The sequence below is a fragment of the Salmo trutta genome, chromosome 14 (genome assembly GCF_901001165.1).
Source record: "Salmo trutta chromosome 14, fSalTru1.1, whole genome shotgun sequence".
NCBI classification, from domain to species: Eukaryota; Metazoa; Chordata; class Actinopteri; order Salmoniformes; family Salmonidae; genus Salmo; species Salmo trutta.
In genome coordinates, this window is record NC_042970.1 from 30959171 (window position 1) to 30978713 (window position 19543).

Sequence of the window (19543 nt, forward strand, 5' to 3'; positions counted from 1 at the left end):
GCTGAGTCACAGATGATGGGGGGGACAGTTTAGCGCACGCGTGCATGTGACTGTGTGGGCTGAGACCAGGGAAGCATAGAGGGGGAGGGGGGATGGGAGAACAGAAGGGCTTGTGTCAGGACCTATCGCAGCCCCTTCATCCCTTAAACCCTGAATATACACCGCCCCACGCATGTTTATGGAGGGCTGCTGCAGTGGTTTGTAAAGAATGTGGAGCTACGACCAGGCTTAAAAATGAGTGCCCTATCTTCAGTGTCCCACGATGCAGCATTATACAGGCCGATATACAATGAAAACCATTTTCATAAAAAGGGAAAATAGAAATACACACTGGTTATAGTGTGCTTGGTGAGGGTTTCCAAAACAGAGAAGTAATAATAGTCTCTTTGTGATGGATGGGTTCATATTTTATGCCCTTATTTCTTATATATGTATTTATTTCTCTGTGGTAAGGGGTTGTGGAGTCTGTAGGGATTTGGAGGGTTGCCAGGAGCTCTCCTTAGACTTCCTGAATTGAAGAGTTGGGGAAAAGGGGGATGTAGTTATTGTCATCTTGACAACGAGTTGGTCACCAAGGCACAAGTAACTTTAGTACCTGGCTTGAGGATTTCACCACTTTGATGACAATGCTTTAAATACAATATTTTTCTCTCTTTTTCAGATTGACAATGGATGACTTTGACTTTGTCAAATTATTGAATTACTCATTTTGATACATTTTACATTTTAGTCATTTAGCAGACACTCTTATCCAGAGCGACTTACAGTAGTGAATGCATACATTTCATACAATTTCATACATTTTTTTTTTTTTCCTGTGCTGGCCCCCTGTGGGAATTGAACCCACAACCCTGGCGTTGCAAACACCATGCTCTACCAACTGAGCTACAGGGAAGGCTTACATCATGTTTGATACATTACTTATTACTGATAGCCTATGTCTCACACAGTCATGCTTACATTCTCTGTTATGTTTATAACATAATTCGTTTTTATTGAGGGTTCTTTATGAACAAGCACCATAAAGTTTTTTTTTGGGGGGATTCAAATTTATTTTCAACAATATACAATAACCTACACACATACTGGAGGATCATATCACAGATATCAGCAATCATGAAAATCCACACTAAAGTTCACATCACCATTCCTTGTTCCTTAACAGATTCTACCCACAATCCATAAGACTGAAAAATTAATCAAATGGCCACATTACATTGACCTCCCCTCTCCATTTGTTTTCACACTGCTGCTACTCGCAGTTCATTCTGTATGCATAGTCACTTACCTACATGTACAAATTACCTCTAACCTGTACCCCCGCACACTGACCTAGTACCGGTACCCCCTGTATATAGTCTCGTTATTGTTATGTTTTTGTGTTACTTAAAAAAAAAATAATACTTTAGCTTATTTGGTAAATATTTTCTTAACTCTTCTTGAACTGCACTGTTGGTTAAGGGCTTGTAAGTAAGTATTTCACAGTGAGGTCTACACCTGTTGTATTCGGCGCATGTGACAAATAAGGTTTGATTTGATTTGCATCCCCCTTTTCCCCAACCCTTCAATTCAGGAAGTCTAAGGAGAGCTCCGGGCAACCGTATAAATCCCTAAAGACACCACAACTCCTTACCACAGAGAAATAAATACATATATAAGAAATATGATCCCATCCATCACAAAGAGACTATTATTAGTTCTCTGTTTTAAGAAATATAGAACTATTTGCAAACTGTCAAGAGTTTATGTCTTAGTTACACATACACATAATAATGATCGTACAGGGAGGAAGTAGGAGTTAACAATGCAATTTCATCATGGTATATTACTATAGAAGAAAATGTCCTCCACCCTCAACAAGTAGGTGAATAAATGTTTTGTTAAGATCCATCCCACACTTAATTTGTGGCGGCCTGAGCTTTGTTAATCACAGTCACTGACTGCTCTGTACGAGCAGTATTTTATGAAATATAATGGATTGTGGATGTGATAACCACCATAAAGCTTTTGAACAAAGAAGGAAATCAAATTGTGGGTTATCGATATCTCCCAATCTAGATACACTTAGGTTCCATAGATTTTTCACATCACCATTGCAGGTAGCCTAGTGGTTAGAGCGTTGGGTCAGTAACTGAAAGGTTGCTGGATTAAATCCCCGGGCTGACAAGGTAAAAATCTGTCCTTCTGCCCCTGAGCAAGGCAGGTAACTGTTCCCTGGGTGCCAAATATGTGGATGTCAATTAAGGCAGCCCCCACACCTCTCTGATTCAGGGTGGTTGGGTTAAATGCAGAAGACACATTTCAGTTGAAGGCATTCAGTTGTACAACTGACTAGTTTACCCCCTTTCCTTTCCCATTCCCAGTTATTCATTAATCAGAAGTGAGGAGCAGAGGCATAAGAGCACCTCACACAACAAGAAGAGACAGCATCAGAAACATGAACAACACAAAGTAGGTCATTGCTCTTGCTCTCTTTCTTCCCCTCTTCCTCCCCCTTAGTCAAGTCCTTGCAGCTCCAATGGATGAAATGAACAGCTGCCCCCAACATCTGGACTGAACTCCTGGCTGTCAGAGACATGGTAGTGGAGCAACACATAGAGCTGAGAGACACAGATGTCAAGTTCAGCGCCACAGAGGGTGTGGTGGACAAACTCAGCATATACTGTATAATGAAGGTGCAGTCAGATATCTATAAAGTCAACTACTGTTGTCATTGGTTTGTTTTATTTTATAAATATCCTTCAATTATTTCTGTCATTATAGCCATGGAGGCCAGGCTGAAAGTGAGTGGGGGCTTGGTAGCTGGACTGGATAAAGAAATGCAAGGTACTGTAACGCACAAAGCTTGATTTGGATAACTATTCCGTTTTTTTGTCTGCCAGATGGAAGTAACTAACATTTCTTGCTATTTCGTAAAAAGAAGTGCTGCCATCAGTACCGTACTTTTTGTCCACAGAGAGGTTAGCAGTGGTGTTCTCTTCTGCACTGGGTAGCACCATAGGGCCTTCTGACCAAGATGGACCTTGATCAGAGAGGTGACCAAGAACCCAATGACCACTCTGACAGAACAGAGTTCCTTGGCTGAGATGGGAGAACAGTTTCTACAGCACTTCACCAATCTGGGCTTTATGGGAGAGTGGCCAGATGGAAGCCACTCATGAGAAAAAGGCACATGACAGCACACCTGGAGTTTGCAAAAAGGCATGTGAAAGACTGAGGTCATAAGGCAAAAGATTTTGTGGTCTGATGAGACAAAAAATGTAACTCTTTGGCCTGAATACAAATCACTATGTCTGGAGAAAACCAGGCACAGCTCATCACCTGTCTAACACCATCCCTACCGTAAAGCATGGTGGTGGCAGCATCATGTTATGGGGATACTTTTCAGAGGCAGGGACTGGGAGACCGGTAAGGATAGAGGGGAAATATGAATGGAGCCAAATACAGGCAAATCCTTGATGAGAACCTGCTTCAGAGTGCAAACGACCTTAGACTGGGGCTAAAAATGATACTCCAACAGGACAATGACCTCAAGCATACAGCCAAAGCAATGCTGAAATGGCTTAATAACAAGAATGTGAAAGTCCTTGAGTGGCCCAGCCAAAGCCCAGATTGAATCTGTGGAAAGACTTAAAGATTGCTCTTCACCGCCACTCCCCATCCCGAACTTAACAGAGCTTGAGAAAAGGAATGGGAGAAAATCCAGATGTGCAAAGACATACCCAAGATGACTCAGTTGTAATTGCAGCCAAAGGTGCTTCCACAAAGTATTTACTCAGGGGTGTGAATAGTTATGTAAATAGGATATTTCTGTATGTCATTTTCAATACATTTGCAAAGATTTCTACAAAAATGTTTTCGCTTTGTCATTATGGGGTACAGTGTGTAAAATCCATTGAATCAATTTTGAATTCAGGCTGTAACACAGCATGTTGTGGAATAAGTCAAGGTGTATGAATACTTTCTGAAGTCACTGTAGGTGTGTTCACTGAAAAGGTTAGATGGGTTTCCACTTTGCGATTACTGGATTTGGTCGTGGAACACAGCACATGATTTTAAGCATTTGCAAGAACTCCCAGAAGGTCCTATCTGCTTTCCACAACACATCTGATGATTACTACACTAACTTCCAAATTCAGTCTCCCTGAAGCTAGAGGTTGGGGAGGTGTATGTTAAACTCAGGAGTGGAGCAGTTGCTTTTGATGATGTTACCACTTTTAGTGTCTATCTTCTGTTTCCAATGAGAAAGGGGACACTCCTTGACAAGATTCACTACACACTCAAAGAGACAAGAGGGTAGAACATATTTCATACTTTGCTTGTTTTTCCCCCTGATTTACAATCGCCATTTTACATGTTTTACTATATCATGTCTTATACAGTATATAGTCAAATTTCCTCATCTGCTTGTATGCCCTCTATCAAGGTGTTTTGGTACTTCCCTTATGCACTACCCTTTTTCTGTGCACATACTATACCACAGGTCAATATACATGTGGTCTACCATTCAACTGTCTATCCTGCGCTCTATCTATAATGACAATAATGGTAGTTGGATCGTTTGTCCAGATCTACAATAGGTTAACTAGCAGTCATACCACACACAAAATCCTTCAAATCTGCACCAATGTTCAATATACAGTATATCCACAAGATAGAGGAAATAGCTGATAGGCAGCTGAGAGGCCAGGTGCGTCATTGCTCTTGAAAGAACAGTGAAGAAACGCAGCTCAAAAAGCTCCCCCATTGATCTTGTTTAGGAACAATAAAAGTATCTTGCCTAGAATATCTAGAAACACCACAATCCAATGAATAATTGTATTGGTTTCAAGTGAGTGCATATGAGTACAATTCTACTCTAAGCTGTAAACGGCAATGGAAATTTCATTTGAATAATGGCGCGAAAGCCCTGTTATTTGAACGTTTCATTCCATTCATTCCATTTGGATCAGTTGTGGGTCTACTCTCAACAGATTATACAAAGGCACAGTAGCAGGCCAGTCTGGCTGTATTTTTACTTCTGATACTGTTGCCGATCATCATTCTCCGAAGTCGTCCTATAGTGTGGCCAAAGATTTTTATAACTAACCCAAGATAAACCACAGCCTGTCGTTTCTAATCGGGACAAATGAGTCATATTGGACAGAACAAGCAAGGAGGTGGGCAGAGCCAAGCACAAGCTAGCGAGATCCTATTGGCGTGTTCTAGCAAACATTTGTGTATTTCCATTAGGGAACGCCTACTCTGTTAAGTAAGCATGTGCAGTAACTCGACTTGCCTTTGCACCCCTTTGAAACAACACGATTTTTGAACACTTTGGCAAAGTTCTACAAAACTTTGTCCACTCTGTTCATAACATAGTATAGTTTTAGGAACAGAAAACTGTATTGAGATCAATGTTTTATCAATGAGAACAGTTGTAGGATGTCGGCAAAAATCAATTCTCCCACTGCTGACCACAGGGCTTCCTCTCACTACCATAATTGGTAGTGAGTGTAAACGCCAAGCGTTTGCTTCACATTTATATATCCGGTAAAATATCTGTCTCATTGTTCTATGTGTGGTGTGGCCACACAGGCCTATGCCAGTGGAGGTTCCTCAGAAGAGGAAGGGGACCCCCCTCCTCATTGAAATTCATCGTCAACAAAAACATTTTTAAAAATTTTTAAAGTTACCCTTTTTAGATAAAACTTTACTTAATATATTCACGTCACCAAATAATTTATTAAAACACACTGTTTTGCAATGAAGGTCTACAGTAGCCTCAAAAGCACTCTGTGGGGTAGCACCATGGTGTAGCTGGAGGACAGCTAGCTTCCGTCCTCCTCTGGGTACATTGACTTCAATACAAAATCCAGGAAGCTCATGGTTCTCACCGCTTTCTATAGACTTACACAGCAATTATGACAACTTCCGGAGGACGTCCTCCAACTTATCAGAGCTCTTGCAGCATGAGCTGACATGTTGTCCACCCAATCAAAGGATCAGAGAATGAATCTAGATCTGAAAGCATAAGCTACAGCTAGCTAGCAAGAGAGAGAGATTTAGTAATTTTTTCCACTTTCAGTTTCACTTACTTAGCTAGCAAATGCAGCTAGATAGTTTAGCCTACTCAAACACCCTGTTCAAACAGAGCGATGCTATGTTAGCTAGCTGGCTATGACTATCCAACACAACACTGGATTCTTCCAAGTCAAGGTAAGCTATTGGTTTTACTAATTTATAGCCACCGGAGCCTGCCGGTGTAAGTGCTAAACTGCTTACTGACTGTACACTGTAATGTTACTGCATGATTGTAGCAGGTTTACTAACTTGGTAGTTGTATTAGCTATGTTGACTATGATGTTACTTTAGCTAATACGGTGACAACGATGTAGGCTGTGTGTAGCGGTTATGATATGGTTTGGCTTGGAAAGGTTTTTTCACCTGGACACATACAGGCGATGTGTTGTGCATTGAAGTCCACAAGCGATTTTTATTTTATTTAACCTTTATTTAACTAGGCAAGTCAGTTAAGAACAAATTCTTATTCACAATGACGGCCTAGGAACAGTGGGTTAACTGCCTTGTTCAGGGGCAGAACGACAGATCTTTACCTTGTCAGCGCTGGGATTCGATCTAGCAACCTTTCGGTTACTGGCCCAACGCTCTAACCACTAGGCTACCTGCCGCCCCAAAATGGGAAAAGGTGAGAGGAGGAGAGCGCATAGATGCAAGAAGGAACACAACGTGGCTGCTATGAAAGTGAACTGTTTACGTGTGATCAGGGCTGTATTCATTCCGCCGATTCTGTTGAAAATAAATTCTTAAACAGAAGCAAACGGAACGAAGCGGGAAAAAATAGACCTGAATTTGTCCAATAGAAACTCTCGTTTGCAACTGTTGGACTAATGATTACGCCCTAGATCAGCTAGATGCAGGCAAGAGTGTGCAAGGAGGTATTGAATGTGTCACTGTCTGTCCATGTGGCACTGTCTGTCACGTTGTAAACTATCATTCATAGTAGCAACCTCATGATGGGTATAGGGAAAATGTTAGTATGATGTAGTAGCAGTGGTGTAAAGTACTTAAGTAAAAATATACTTTAAAGCACTACTTAAGTAGTTTTTTGGGGTATCTGTACTTACTTTACTATTCATATTTTTGACAACTTTTACTTCACTACATTCGTAAATACAATTATGTGCTTTTTACTCCATACATTTTCCCTGACACCCAAAAGTACTCGTTACATTTTGAATGCTTAGTAGGACAGTAAAATGGCCTAATTCACAGAACATCCCTGGTCATTCCTACTGCATCTGATCTGGCAGACTCACTAAACACATGCTTCATTTGTAAATTATATTTGAGTGTTGGAGTGTGCCCCTGGCTATCTGTAAATAAAAAAACTAGAATATGTGGCCATCTGCTTAATATAAGGAATTTGAAATGATTTATACTTGTACTTTTACTTTTGATATTTAAGTATATTTTAGCAATTACATTTGTATTTATTATGGATCCCCATTAGCTGCTGCCAAGGCATCAGCTACTCTTCCTGGGGTCCGGCAAAATTAAGGCAGTTTTACATTACATCCATAACCGATTTCACAACACACTAAGTGTGTGCCCTCAGGCCCCTACTCCACTACCACATATCTATAGCACAAAATCTATGTTTACATGTGTATGGTGCATATGTTATCATGCGAATTTAACGCTTCAATATAGCCTGAATACTTGTCACATTTTCTATGTATTACCTTTTATGTGTGGCATAAACACAACTAGTCACAATGAATATTTTTGTTCAGTATAATTCCAGCATCCAAACTGCGCAACAGCCATTCGATTAATGGAAAGAGACAATCTGTTACAAAATACCGAAAGGTTTAATGACATTCGGAGATTGTCAAACCAGGCCTTCGATATGGAGTACGGAGGGATGTATTTTCTGTTCGTCAAGATTGACATACTCTACTTGATTGTGGTGTTGACAACTCAAATCATGATGATATACGCTCGAAGTTGTGAATCGGTATTCAGTTATGCATTGCTTATTGGTTGTGTGTGGTGGATTGGCACAGAAACCTGTTGGTGGAAAATTCGTTGAATATATTTAATTTAATTATAAATATAGCATAAAAATGTTGAATATCTGATTTTCCACAACTGATCGTTGTCTGCAACCAGCTATGATTGTAATGTGGCAGGCAGGGAAAGTAAACTCTTCCATTGTGGTCGGCGCACCCTCAATATTCTGGCCCGGTAGCCCTGTGTGGCGTCGAATGTGCTACAAAACCATGCTAAAGTGGTAAAGTCGATATCCACGTTTATAAACAGGGTTGCAACAGCTTTAATTGATGGTGGTAATAATTATTTTTTTTGTTAATTTTACGAGGCGGGAGGGTGTGCAAATTATTTTACAGCACAATAGAACGGTCATGTGAGGGGGGTGCTTTTTTATGACACCTGGAATTCGACCAGTTATCAATGCTATCAATACAAAAATACCAGTAATTTATTTTAATGATCTCTATAGAGGTAAATAAATAGTCTACAATTGATTAGTCTGGTTTTTTTCAAACTAGTGGAGGCAGGGGCGAAAATCTGATATCAACTTTGGAGGGGACAATTACATGAAATTTTCTCAAGAGCAATTCCTGTGGGGGACACCAAAAGTAGTGCTGTAACACATAGCCTACATTGTAATATGGTAAATGTATATTGAGGAACCAAAGAAATAAGGTGTTTGCTGTACTCCTAACTACCGGTACCCAAAACTACACAACTAATCACAACAGCAATACCATTACCTTTAACAAATCTTAGTTCAGTCACCAGTTTAAGTTGAGAGTGGGGGTATCCATGGCATTTTCCAATTATGTTCCTATTTTACAAGTAAAAAAAATTGAGAACCTTTCATAATGTTGCCAAACAAAGACTCAACAAACTTACCTGAGACTCCCTGTCTCTGCATATCTGTTCCCAACTCTGCTGTCTGTGTGCCATCGGTTGCCTGCTTTGACCTCCACTGTGGAGGTGCATAAAGCAGCACCCATGCACTTACCACAAGTTCCTTATTTTGCTATGTTTGCCATTGTATGTACATTGCTCTCCATTATTCTTTTTTTGAATGGTCATTTGCAAAGTGCATTCGGAAAGTATTCAGACCCCTTGACTTTTTCCAAATTTTGTTACATTACAGCCTTATTATAAAATTATTTAAATTGTATTTTCCCCTCATTAATCAACACACAATACCCCATAATAACGAAGCAAAAAGATGTTTTTTTTAAGCAAATGTATTAAAAATAAAAACCTGAAATATCACATTTACATAAGTATTCAGACTCTTTACTCAGCAGGTGTTGAAGCACCTTTGTCAGCGATTACAGCCTCAAGTCTTCTTGGGTATAACGCAACAAGCTTGGCACACCTGTATTTGGGGAGTTTCTCCCATTCTTTTCTGCAGATCCTAACAAGCTCTGTCAGGTTGGAAGGGGAGCGTCGCTGCACAGCATTTTCAGGTCTCTCCAGAGATGTTAGATCAGGTTCAAGTCCGGGCTCTGGCTGGGCCACTCAAGGACATTCAGAGACTTGTCCCAAAGCCACTCCTGCGTTGTCTTGGCTGTGTGCTTAGGTCATTGTCCTGTTGGAAGGTGAAGCTTCACCCCAGGCTGGAGCAGGTTTTCATCAAGGATCTCTCTGTACCTTGCTCCATTCATCTATTCCTTGATCCTGACTAGTCTCCCAGTCCCTGCCACTAAAAAACATCCCCACAGCATGATGCTGCCACCACCATGCTTCACCGTAGGGATGGTGCCAGGTTTCCTCCAAGAGTTCTTTAGGTGCCTTTTGGTCAACTCCAAGCGGACTGTCATGTGCCTTTTATTGAGGAGTGGCTTCCGTCTGTCCGCTTTACCACAAAGGCCTGATTGGTTGAGTGCTGAAGAGATGGTTGTCCTTCTAGAAGGTTCTCCACAGAGGGACTCTGGAGCTCTGTCACAGTGACCATCGGGTTCTTGGTCACCTCCCTGACCAAGGCCCTTCTCCCCCAATTGCTCAGTTTGGCCAGGCAGCCAACTCTCGGAAGAGTCTTGGTGGTTCCAAACTTTCATTTAAGAATGATGGAGGCCACTGTGTTCTTGGGGACCTTCAATGCTGCAGAAATGTTTTGGTACCATTGCCCAGATCTGTGCCTCGATGCAATCCTGTCTCTGAGCTTTATAGACAATTCCTTCGATCTCATGGCTTGGTTTTTGCTCTGACATGCACTGTCAACTGTGGGATCTTATATAGACAAGTGTGTGCCTTTCCAAATCATGTCCAATCAATTGAATATACCACAGGTTGGAGTCTGGTGTTTTCTGTAATGACTTTAGTGATCACTGGTTTACAGCCTGTGTTCGTAATGGCTGCTCAGTCAAACGACCTGTCCTGATTTGTCAAAGATGCTTGATAAAAAAACTTTAATGAGCAATCCTTCATGTCTTGGCCTCATGTCAATATTTTCAGTGATATTGTTAACAAACACGCCACCGTAAAGGAAATGAGAATTAAAAACAGATTTAGCCCCTGGTTCGACCGTGATCTTGCAATTACTCCACCTCATGAATTGCATTTGGCGAAAGGCTCGGCACACACATACTCAGGCTGACTGGCTCTCACTCAGGCAAGTGAGAAATAAGTGCACTCAGGCTTTCCGGAAGGCCAAAGTTAGTTACTTTAAGGAGCAGTTCTCTCTTTCTGTGGGGATAACCCCAAGAAGTTCTGGAAAATGGTTAAAGACCTGGAGAATAAACCCTCCTTCTCACAGCTGCCCATGATCCTTTAAAGTTGATGATGTGGTTGTTACTGACAAGAAGCACATGGCTGAGCTTTTTAATCATCACTTCATTAAGTCAGGATTCCTATTTGACCCAGCCATGCCTCCTTGCCCGTCCAACATTTCCTCATCTCCCACCCTCTTCTTATTCTAATAATCGCCAAGCCTATCTCTGACCTTTTTAACCTGTCTCTCCTCTCTGGGGAGGTTCCCATTGCTTGGAAGGCAGCAACGGTTCATCCTTTATTTAAAGGAGAGATCAAGCTGATCCTAACTGTTATAGGCCTATTTCTATTTTGCCCTGTTTATCAAAAGTGTTGGAAAAACTTGACAATAATCAACTGACTGGCTTTCTTGATGTCTATAGTATTCTCTCTGGTATGCAATCTGGTTTCCGCTCAGTTTATGGATGTGTCACTGCAACCTTAATGGTCCTCAATGATGGCACCATTGCCCTTGAGTCTAAGCAATGTTGTGCTGCTATTTTTATTGACTTGGCCAAAGCTTTTGATACGGTAGACCATTCCATTCTTGTGGGCCGGCTAAGGAGTATTGGTGTCTCTAAGGGGTATTTGGCCTGGTTTGCTAACTACCTCTCTCAAAGAGTGCAGTGTATAAAGTCAGAACATCTGCTGTCTCAGCCACTGCCTGTCACCAAGGGTGTACCCCAAGGCTTGATCCTAGGCCCCACGCTCTTCACAATTTACATCAACAACATAGCTCAGGCAGTAGGATGCTCTCTCATCCATTTATATGCAGATTATACAGTCTTATGCTCAGCTGGCCCCTCCCCGGATTTTGTGCTAAACGCTCTACAACAAAGCTTTCTGAGTGTCCAACAAGCTTTCTCTACCCTTAACCTTGTTCTGAACACCTCCAAAACAAAGGTCATGTGGTTTGGTAAGAGGAATGCCCCTCTCCCCACAGGTGTGATTACTACCTCTGAGGGTTTAGAGCTTGAAGTCACCTCATATAAGTACTTGACAGTATGGCTAGATGGTACACTGCCCTTCTCTCGCTCCTCTTTCACCCCAGCTGCCAAACTAACCCTGATTCAGATGACCATCCTACCCATGCTAGATTATGGAGACGTAATTTATAGATCGGCAGGTAAGGGTGCTCTCAAGCGGCTAGATGTCCTTTACCATTCGGCCATCTGATTTTCCAGCAATGCTTCTTATAGGACTGGTAATCTCTGTATACCCGTCACAAGACCCACTGGTTGACGCTTATTTATAAAAACCCTCCTAGGCCTCACTCCCCCCTATCTGAGATACCTACTGCAGCCCTCATCCTCCACATACAACACCCGTTCTGCCAGTCACATTCTGTTAAAGGTCCCCAAAGCACACACATCCCTGGGTCGCTCCTCTTTCCAGTTCGCTGCAGCTAGCGACTGGAACGAGCTGCAACAAACACTCAAACTGGACAGTTTCATCTCAATCTCTTCATTCAAAGACTTAATCATGGACACTCTTAATGACAGTTGTGGCTGCTTTGCGTGATGTATTGTTGTCTCTACCTTCTTGCCCTTTGTGCTGTTATCTGTGCCCAATACTGTTTGTACCCTGTTTTGTGCTGCTACCATGTTGTTGTCATGTGTTGCTGCCATGCTGTTGTCTTAGGTCTCTCGTCTTGGTGTGTTTTGTCCTATATTTTTAATCCCAGCCTGTCCCCACAGGAGGCCTTTTGGTAGGCCGTCATTGTAAATAATAATTTGTTCTTAACTGACTTGCCTAGTTAAATAAAAAGTTGTAGAAACATCAAGGATGATCAATGGAAACAGGAAGCACCTGAGCTCAATTGCGAGTCTCATAGCAAACGGTCTGAATACTTATGTAAGGTATTTGTTTTTTTGCATAAATGTCTAAAAACCTGTTTTCGCTTTGTCATTATAGGTAGTGTGTGTAGATTGATGAGGGAAAATGCTTTTTTTATTTTATTTTTTAAATCCATTTTAGAATAAGGCTGTAACATAACAAAATGTGGAAAAAGTCAAGGGGTCTGAATACTTTCCAATTGCACAGTATGAATTTATTGTCAATTAACCAATTACACATATCTACCTTGTTTTACAATAAATAAGAATGTCTTGGTTGTAGCTATGAAAACACTATGTAAGCCAGTGCACCAACATCTACAAAAATAGGTGCACTTTTGGGGTAATGTATGTTTATATTTGCATAGCAGTGCATAAGGTGCTCTGAACATTAAGCAAAGCTATTAGTTAAGTTTGGAATGTTGCCATACAGTGATGTTGTCAAACCACCATTCGAATTACCCATAGCAGCAGGATCAGCCATCATAACAATAAATAACCGTTATGCACCAATGTTTGAGGAAGATAAAAACTTCAAATAAAATAGAAAACAGAGGCTGTAGCTTAGTCAAAAATAGCTGTTTCTGAGGACACAAATTCTCTCGGTTTAGATTCAAATACCATACAGGCACTTGTACCTGCTGTTGGCTACATGAAAAAAAATGTTGTGCAATACTGCAAGAAAACGTTAAATGTTTCACTGCTTAACAGTTTGATATTAAGATAAAGCTGATACTTATCTAAGGAAACTTGAATGTCTGGCTTTGTGTTCAGATGGCCAGATGCTAAATAGACTTTGTAAAAATACTTGAAAAGCTTGAAAGAACATTGCGGAGGTCCCTATCAACAAATTCCCAAGAGTATTATAGCAAGAAGTCCTAGTTAGGTAGAAAGGGGGACATTGGGCGGCAGGTAGCCTAGCGTTTAGAGCGTTGGACTAGTAACCGGAAGGTTGCAAGATCAAATCCCCGAGCTGACAAGGTAAAAATCTGTCATTCTGCCCCTGAACAAGGCAGTTAACCCACTGTTCCTAAGCCGTCATTGAAAATAAGAATTTGTTCTTAACTGACTTGCCTAGTTAAAAAAATAATAATAATAGGTGCCATTTCTATATAGGAGTTTGCATTATTTTATGCACAGCGGTACCCTTCAAGTAGATTCCTATGAGTACATGTTGAGATACATATTTAAAAACTTGTGCAATCTCATGTACAACAGAACATACTTTGGAAAGGAAGTGCTTGCAAATGACAGACAACAGCATGATTCCTGACCCTCTTCATGAGACACAGCATAATGAAAAAAACATCAATCCATACATTTGGACATTTGAAATTTGACCTGAAAAGATTGTTGAAGACTATTGTGTTGTTGTGGTCATTTTTTCAAGTCCTCTCAATGTGACACTATATTACAGTAGATTCAAACTCAGCACCGTAAACAGTATGGTTTTATAATGTCAAGATGTCATCAAAACAAGACGATTTATGCGTAGACCGAGGCATGGTTTCGATTGGTCTATTTCAGTGCTGTGGAATACAGAACCTTAACTGTCCAGACTTAGATTTTCAAGTCTTTCTTACACTAAACGGTCATAAAGGTTTAGGATGTTCTTTCATGACTCACAAATGGTCATGGATGCACCATTAGAATGTCCCTCCCTTACCACAGGGAGAACACAAGCCCCCTTACATTGAAATCATTAGTACATCAGTTAACCTACATGGATATAAAAATAAAACAGTATGCATCGGTAATGGATGCAATAAAATAGGTTGTTTCATTTTTCACTGCATTTGTTTAGAGGATTGGTTATGTATTCCTCCAGGTAAGTGTACTGTATGTACTCAGAGTCTGTTCAGCATGTGGGTTCCTGAGAGAAGTAGTGCTTGCTGTGGTTTTGTCCGACTGTTGGCTCCCTGGCAGCTGTGACGGTGTCTCTGAAATCACCGGCCTGACTTAAGCGACGTACCCACCACTCTCTTCTTGGCTTGGTAGAAATCTGCAGACACCAATAGATGTTTTATTAGCATTGGACTCGGTGTTCAAAACTTAATTGAAGTAAACCAGCAGTTCAACCCTACCAACTTATAAACCCTCCCCAAAAAAACATCCCCTACCTAAAAAACATCCCCTACCTAAAAAACATCCCCTCCATCCACCCACCACACCAATCCTCCTACCTGTGAGGTTGGTCTGTTTCCTCTTCAGTTTGTTCGGTTTCTCCAGGTTCTGGAGGTTGGCTCCGTACTTCTCAGGGGTGCAAGGGATGTTTTCCTTTCCACGGTGCCATGGCCCCGCCCTGACCCTCCCTGTGGATGCTGCCAGCCCTCCAATCTTCTGTGCATCCCCCTGACCCAACAGGCAGGGCAGGTAGAAGAGAGGCACCTTGGTGCCCAGAACCTCCTCCCACTGGAAGTCTCCCCCAGCCAGAGGCTTATCTGACAGGAAGTCGAAGCCCCAGCGGCGACAGGCGTCCTCCAGGTCTCTGCGCAGGGTGTCCTGGTAATCCTGCTGCAGCTGCTCACGGTCAACTGGGCCAAACAGGTTCTGCCTGGCAGGACTTTTCTCCGGAGAGCTCAGGATGCGCTTACGACTGGCCATGGTTGTTCTGGTTCTAGATTGCATGGGACACAGGGAGAGGATAGCATGGTTAGTTGACTGGGCACACAGAGCACAGCAAGAGGATAGTGGTCTGAGCCGCTGTCCAGGAAACAGTAACGTCATCAGTAAGATCATGTGAAAAGAAGTCATATCAAATGTAGACACCGGATGTACTTTGAGTATGTCACACTATTGAGTCCTCTTCTTGAGGCTTCTACAGAATAGCAAAATTATCTAAAAGCACTGAAGTGGTAAAAAAATAAAAATAATGCAATGTTCCACTGCAACCAATCAGATACTTCTCTGAACATAGGTAAAGATGATAGCAAGAATATATGTAAGACCAAGACTGTTTCTCGCAGATTTAAACCTCAACTACGGTACTAAACTAACATAATGAAATGATCTTAATCACCCTATCACCAAAAACAAATTAGTAAATGGCATCCTATAATCTGATATTCCATTATAATTCAAAAACCAACTAGCAAACCATAATCACTTAAACAATACTAAATGTAACAAGTTGTATAGCCTACCACAACCAATAAAGAACTTACCATTTATGCACAAGTAAACCTCTCAAAATCTTAATTGTACTTCATATGTGTAACGGAGGAACTGGACTGTGTATTGAGGATGCAGCAGTTATATTTAACAGCCAGCCATCAGACAGTGATTCATAAAGCCTTCCTACTTTCCTGATCTAGTACATGTCTGGGCAAAGCTCTATGGACATGTAGAGACAAGCCCTGAACATCAACCCTTATGACTGTAGTACAATAACTACTAGGCACCAGTGTTCATCCATAATTTAAGCAAAACATATTTCATGTAATTACATAACTAGTCTGAATGTACCACTACTATCAACTGACACTATTGTCATGTTTCATAAATTAGGTGGTTTCACAATTTTCTATCTATTTCCCTGTCAGACAATGGTTAAATAGGGGTTTAGGTGTGTTGAGTGTCAAATCCCAGCCCTCATATTCTTGCTCTATGACCACAGAGCACTCTCATGGTAAAGAACCTTCCCTTGCAATAACACAGTTTACCCTGGGGGAAGCAGAGGCTTCTATCACTCCCTTAGGATATAATTATGCAAGCTGTATTTATGTAACTGTAAGCTAAACTTATACATTTTTGACAAGGAACCCCATTCTTTACCAGTCATTGCCATGCAAGAAAATCAGTTCTATGATCATTTTTACACATATAGAGTTGCAAATGTATTATTTCTTTGAAGTGCATGGGAAGTAGGAAGTGGGGGAAGATGGGATCTTGTATACTAAATTGTAGGAGATATCCAGGATGGGGCCCTTTGGAGACATGCAGGGGGAAATGTGCCAGAACAAACGAAGTAGATCTGGTACAGTCAGTCAAGTTATTTACACACAATTCCACTCAAAGCAAACTCAACCCCATCCCACAACATCCTCATGAGTTGGACTTTTCTGTTCTCATTTTGTTTTTAAAAATCCTGGGAGAGAAAATCATATCACAAGGGGCTCCAAACTGCTGTGGATTGATCTACTCTAGTCTACTTCTCTGTGTCGCTCTTTCCCTGTCTGTCTGCTGAGAGAAATCACCTGACAGGGTGGGCAGTCACACATGGGCAAGGCTGCAGAACAGACTGGCCTGAGGTCATTACATGAGACATGTCTGAGAATTTGAAGGCATGCCCCATGACTAAGACATCAGTGTAGTTAGAAGTTACATTACAAATCATATTTAAGGCCTCAGCTTGTTTTTATATAACTAGACTCTGAGGGAGACATTAAAATCCCTGTATTATCCATTACTAGGTATTTCTGTTATAAGTACTCAAAAATACACTTTTCAAAATGTTAACTTATGTGAAGTGAACATATCAAACAGAGGGTCGAGTATGTGGTCGATGTGGGTCTAATCTTACAGTATCTTCATGATACCATGTCCGATGTCATTTAAAACAATACAAACCGAGTTAACTAGCTACAGTAAACGAATAGTCTACAAAAATATGGAAACGTGACTGGAGAAACCCTTATTTCCTCTTTCCACCGAAAGAGCTCTCCGTTGGCATCACTGAAAGGGGCGGATTCAAGTAAGTGGCGGGAGAAATATAGCAGACGCACATGACTTCAGAACCTGCCCACTTACTACTACACCCCACGTGAATCTGAAAAACGTTTGAACCGGGTAACTGAGGAAATCAATACACACGGTTTCCAGTGGACTGATGTTGTTGACCCAGTGTAAAATGACAAATGTATGACTAATAAGCAAATACATTGTATCATTGACAAAAACGTATCTTATCGAACCATAGCCACCAACAGCAAGGTTAACTGTGAGGATGACTACAACTTGCCTTCGTTCAGTTGTATGAAATAATACATTTCTATCGGTCTATAGCCTACAAATCGACAAGCCTTTTCAATTTATATAAAAAAAATAGCATGCATAGATATTTTAAGATTTTACTTACATTGAAACTAGCCTAATGTAAACGTCAGCCAAAGGTCCCTTTTTAGGTTTATGCAGGCTACTCTTTGAAGATAAAATGAAAGAAACGACGTTAGCCAACGTTAAGTAAACTTTTTCTTAGCATATCAATTTTCTCAAAACGAAATCCTTGTGGCACAACTAAATCAACTCAATCCCTCACTGAGGTTCGCTTCTCTTTGCTCGATACCTTTCTCAAAGTGTTCTAGTGATGCAGAAGTGGGGTTTTATAGTAGAGAATGATAGAGGCCTCTAGTGGCCAAAAAGCAATTTTAACATCGGCAGCACCTTCCCCCATGCTTCAGCCATTTTAAAGTAGTCAAAGGCTGCGGTTCAAACGTATAAAAGACACACCCTCGTCCACTTGATTTCTTTAATTTAACATTTATTTAACTAGGCAAGTCAGTTAAGAACAAATTCTTATTTACAATGACAGCCTACCAAAATGCCTCCTGCGGGACGGGGCTGGGATTAAAAATAAATATTGGACAAAAGAGGCAACAACGCTACATGCTCTGGATAAGAGCGTCTGCTAAATGACTTAAATGTAAATGTAAATAAAGAGACCTAGACACCAACATAGCAAGGCAGCAACACAACATGACAATAACATGGCAGCAGCACAAAACATGGTACAAACATTATTGGGCATAGACAACAGCACAAAGGGCAAGAAGGTACGGGAACAATTCATCACGCAAAGCAGCCATAACTGTCATTAAGTGTCCATCATTGCCTTTGAATGAAGAGATTGAGATGAAACTGTCCAGTTTTTATGCCCTTGGGGAATCCCCGTCACCATCTTGGAGGGCGGTCCAAATGATGAGCCAAGCAAGGTACATTTCCAACGTAAACCCCTCATCCCTCGTTTTTAGTCGAGTTTGTGAATGTACTGTACAATTATGTTCACTTCGGGGCCTGAAACTCCGCATAATTCAATTCGCGACGATTGTACATCCACTAAGAAAAGTCCGCCAAAAAGTAACGTCAATGTCAATAGTCAACATACAAGTGTAAGTAAAAACGAATGTAAATAAGTTAGAAATCTGTTACATGACGGCACAAACACGTCTTGTAAAAGTAATGTTTTTGTTTGGTTAGCTTTTGGAAATTGTATAAATAAAACATGTTCCTTCTTCAGAAGTTCTAGCTATGCAGGCTAACGTTATTTAGCTAGCTATCATACAGTAGGCGTATATCAATAATTATATATTTAATGTAAGTAGACATGCAATCATAATTGACTGTAGCTCATATAAAGCACTCACAAGCTACCGGTAGCTGAAAACACAATCATCGCGTTGAACGAGTGACGCATTTCTGGGAATGGGCGGTCCATTTAAAAATCTGTCCTTCCGTCCTTGCCTTGCAAGTGTATACTCGTCAGACGTCATGATATGACAACAGAAGTGTCCACTTAATTTGACGTCTGAGGGGATAGGGTGTTTCTTTTAAGTGTTTGGACTGCAACCAAAGTAGTCAAATGGGTGGGGATTCCTATGGGCCTCAATAGCGCTACCCATGTTGTCATAGACGCTATAATGGCTGAGATATAAAAATGAGTCCTCTATCTATTCCTATGGGTTTTCTCAATTTTGGGGGCATGATCAGTGTTGCCAACAATTTTTCAGTGATAATCTCTTTTGGTTGCTTGATTTGGTGCTTGAAGTCGCTAGATGACCCAAATGCTGATCACACCGCCCGCGTCGCGTTCGCGAGCATTGCAAAAATAAATTTGGAAATACATGTGGGTCATTCTATGAAAATGGTGTCTTTTTGAACAGCCAACTTTTACAAATAGTTTTTTTTTAATCAAATCT

The 19543-nt window shown here is 41.0% G+C and overlaps 1 protein-coding gene across 3 annotated transcripts; it reads right to left on the bottom strand.

Annotated features, from left to right (window-relative positions):
• Positions 1-12821: 12821 nt before the first annotated feature.
• Positions 12822-19064, bottom strand: cdkn1a (cyclin dependent kinase inhibitor 1A). Of its 3 annotated transcripts, none has more exons than XM_029775276.1 (3): positions 18992-19064; positions 14813-15246; positions 12822-14631 (listed from the first exon to the last, which is right to left on the bottom strand). In XM_029775276.1, the coding sequence occupies exons 1-3, from the start codon at positions 19060-19062 to the stop codon at positions 14576-14578; spliced, it is 561 nt and encodes a 186-aa protein (XP_029631136.1). In that variant the 5' UTR covers positions 19063-19064; the 3' UTR covers positions 12822-14575. The 3 variants fall into 3 exon arrangements, with proteins under 3 accessions (XP_029631136.1, XP_029631138.1, XP_029631137.1); XM_029775278.1 differs by lacking the exon at positions 18992-19064 and adding an exon at positions 17707-17929; XM_029775277.1 differs by lacking the exon at positions 18992-19064 and adding an exon at positions 15794-15902.
• Between the last annotated feature and the right edge of the window lie 479 nt (positions 19065-19543).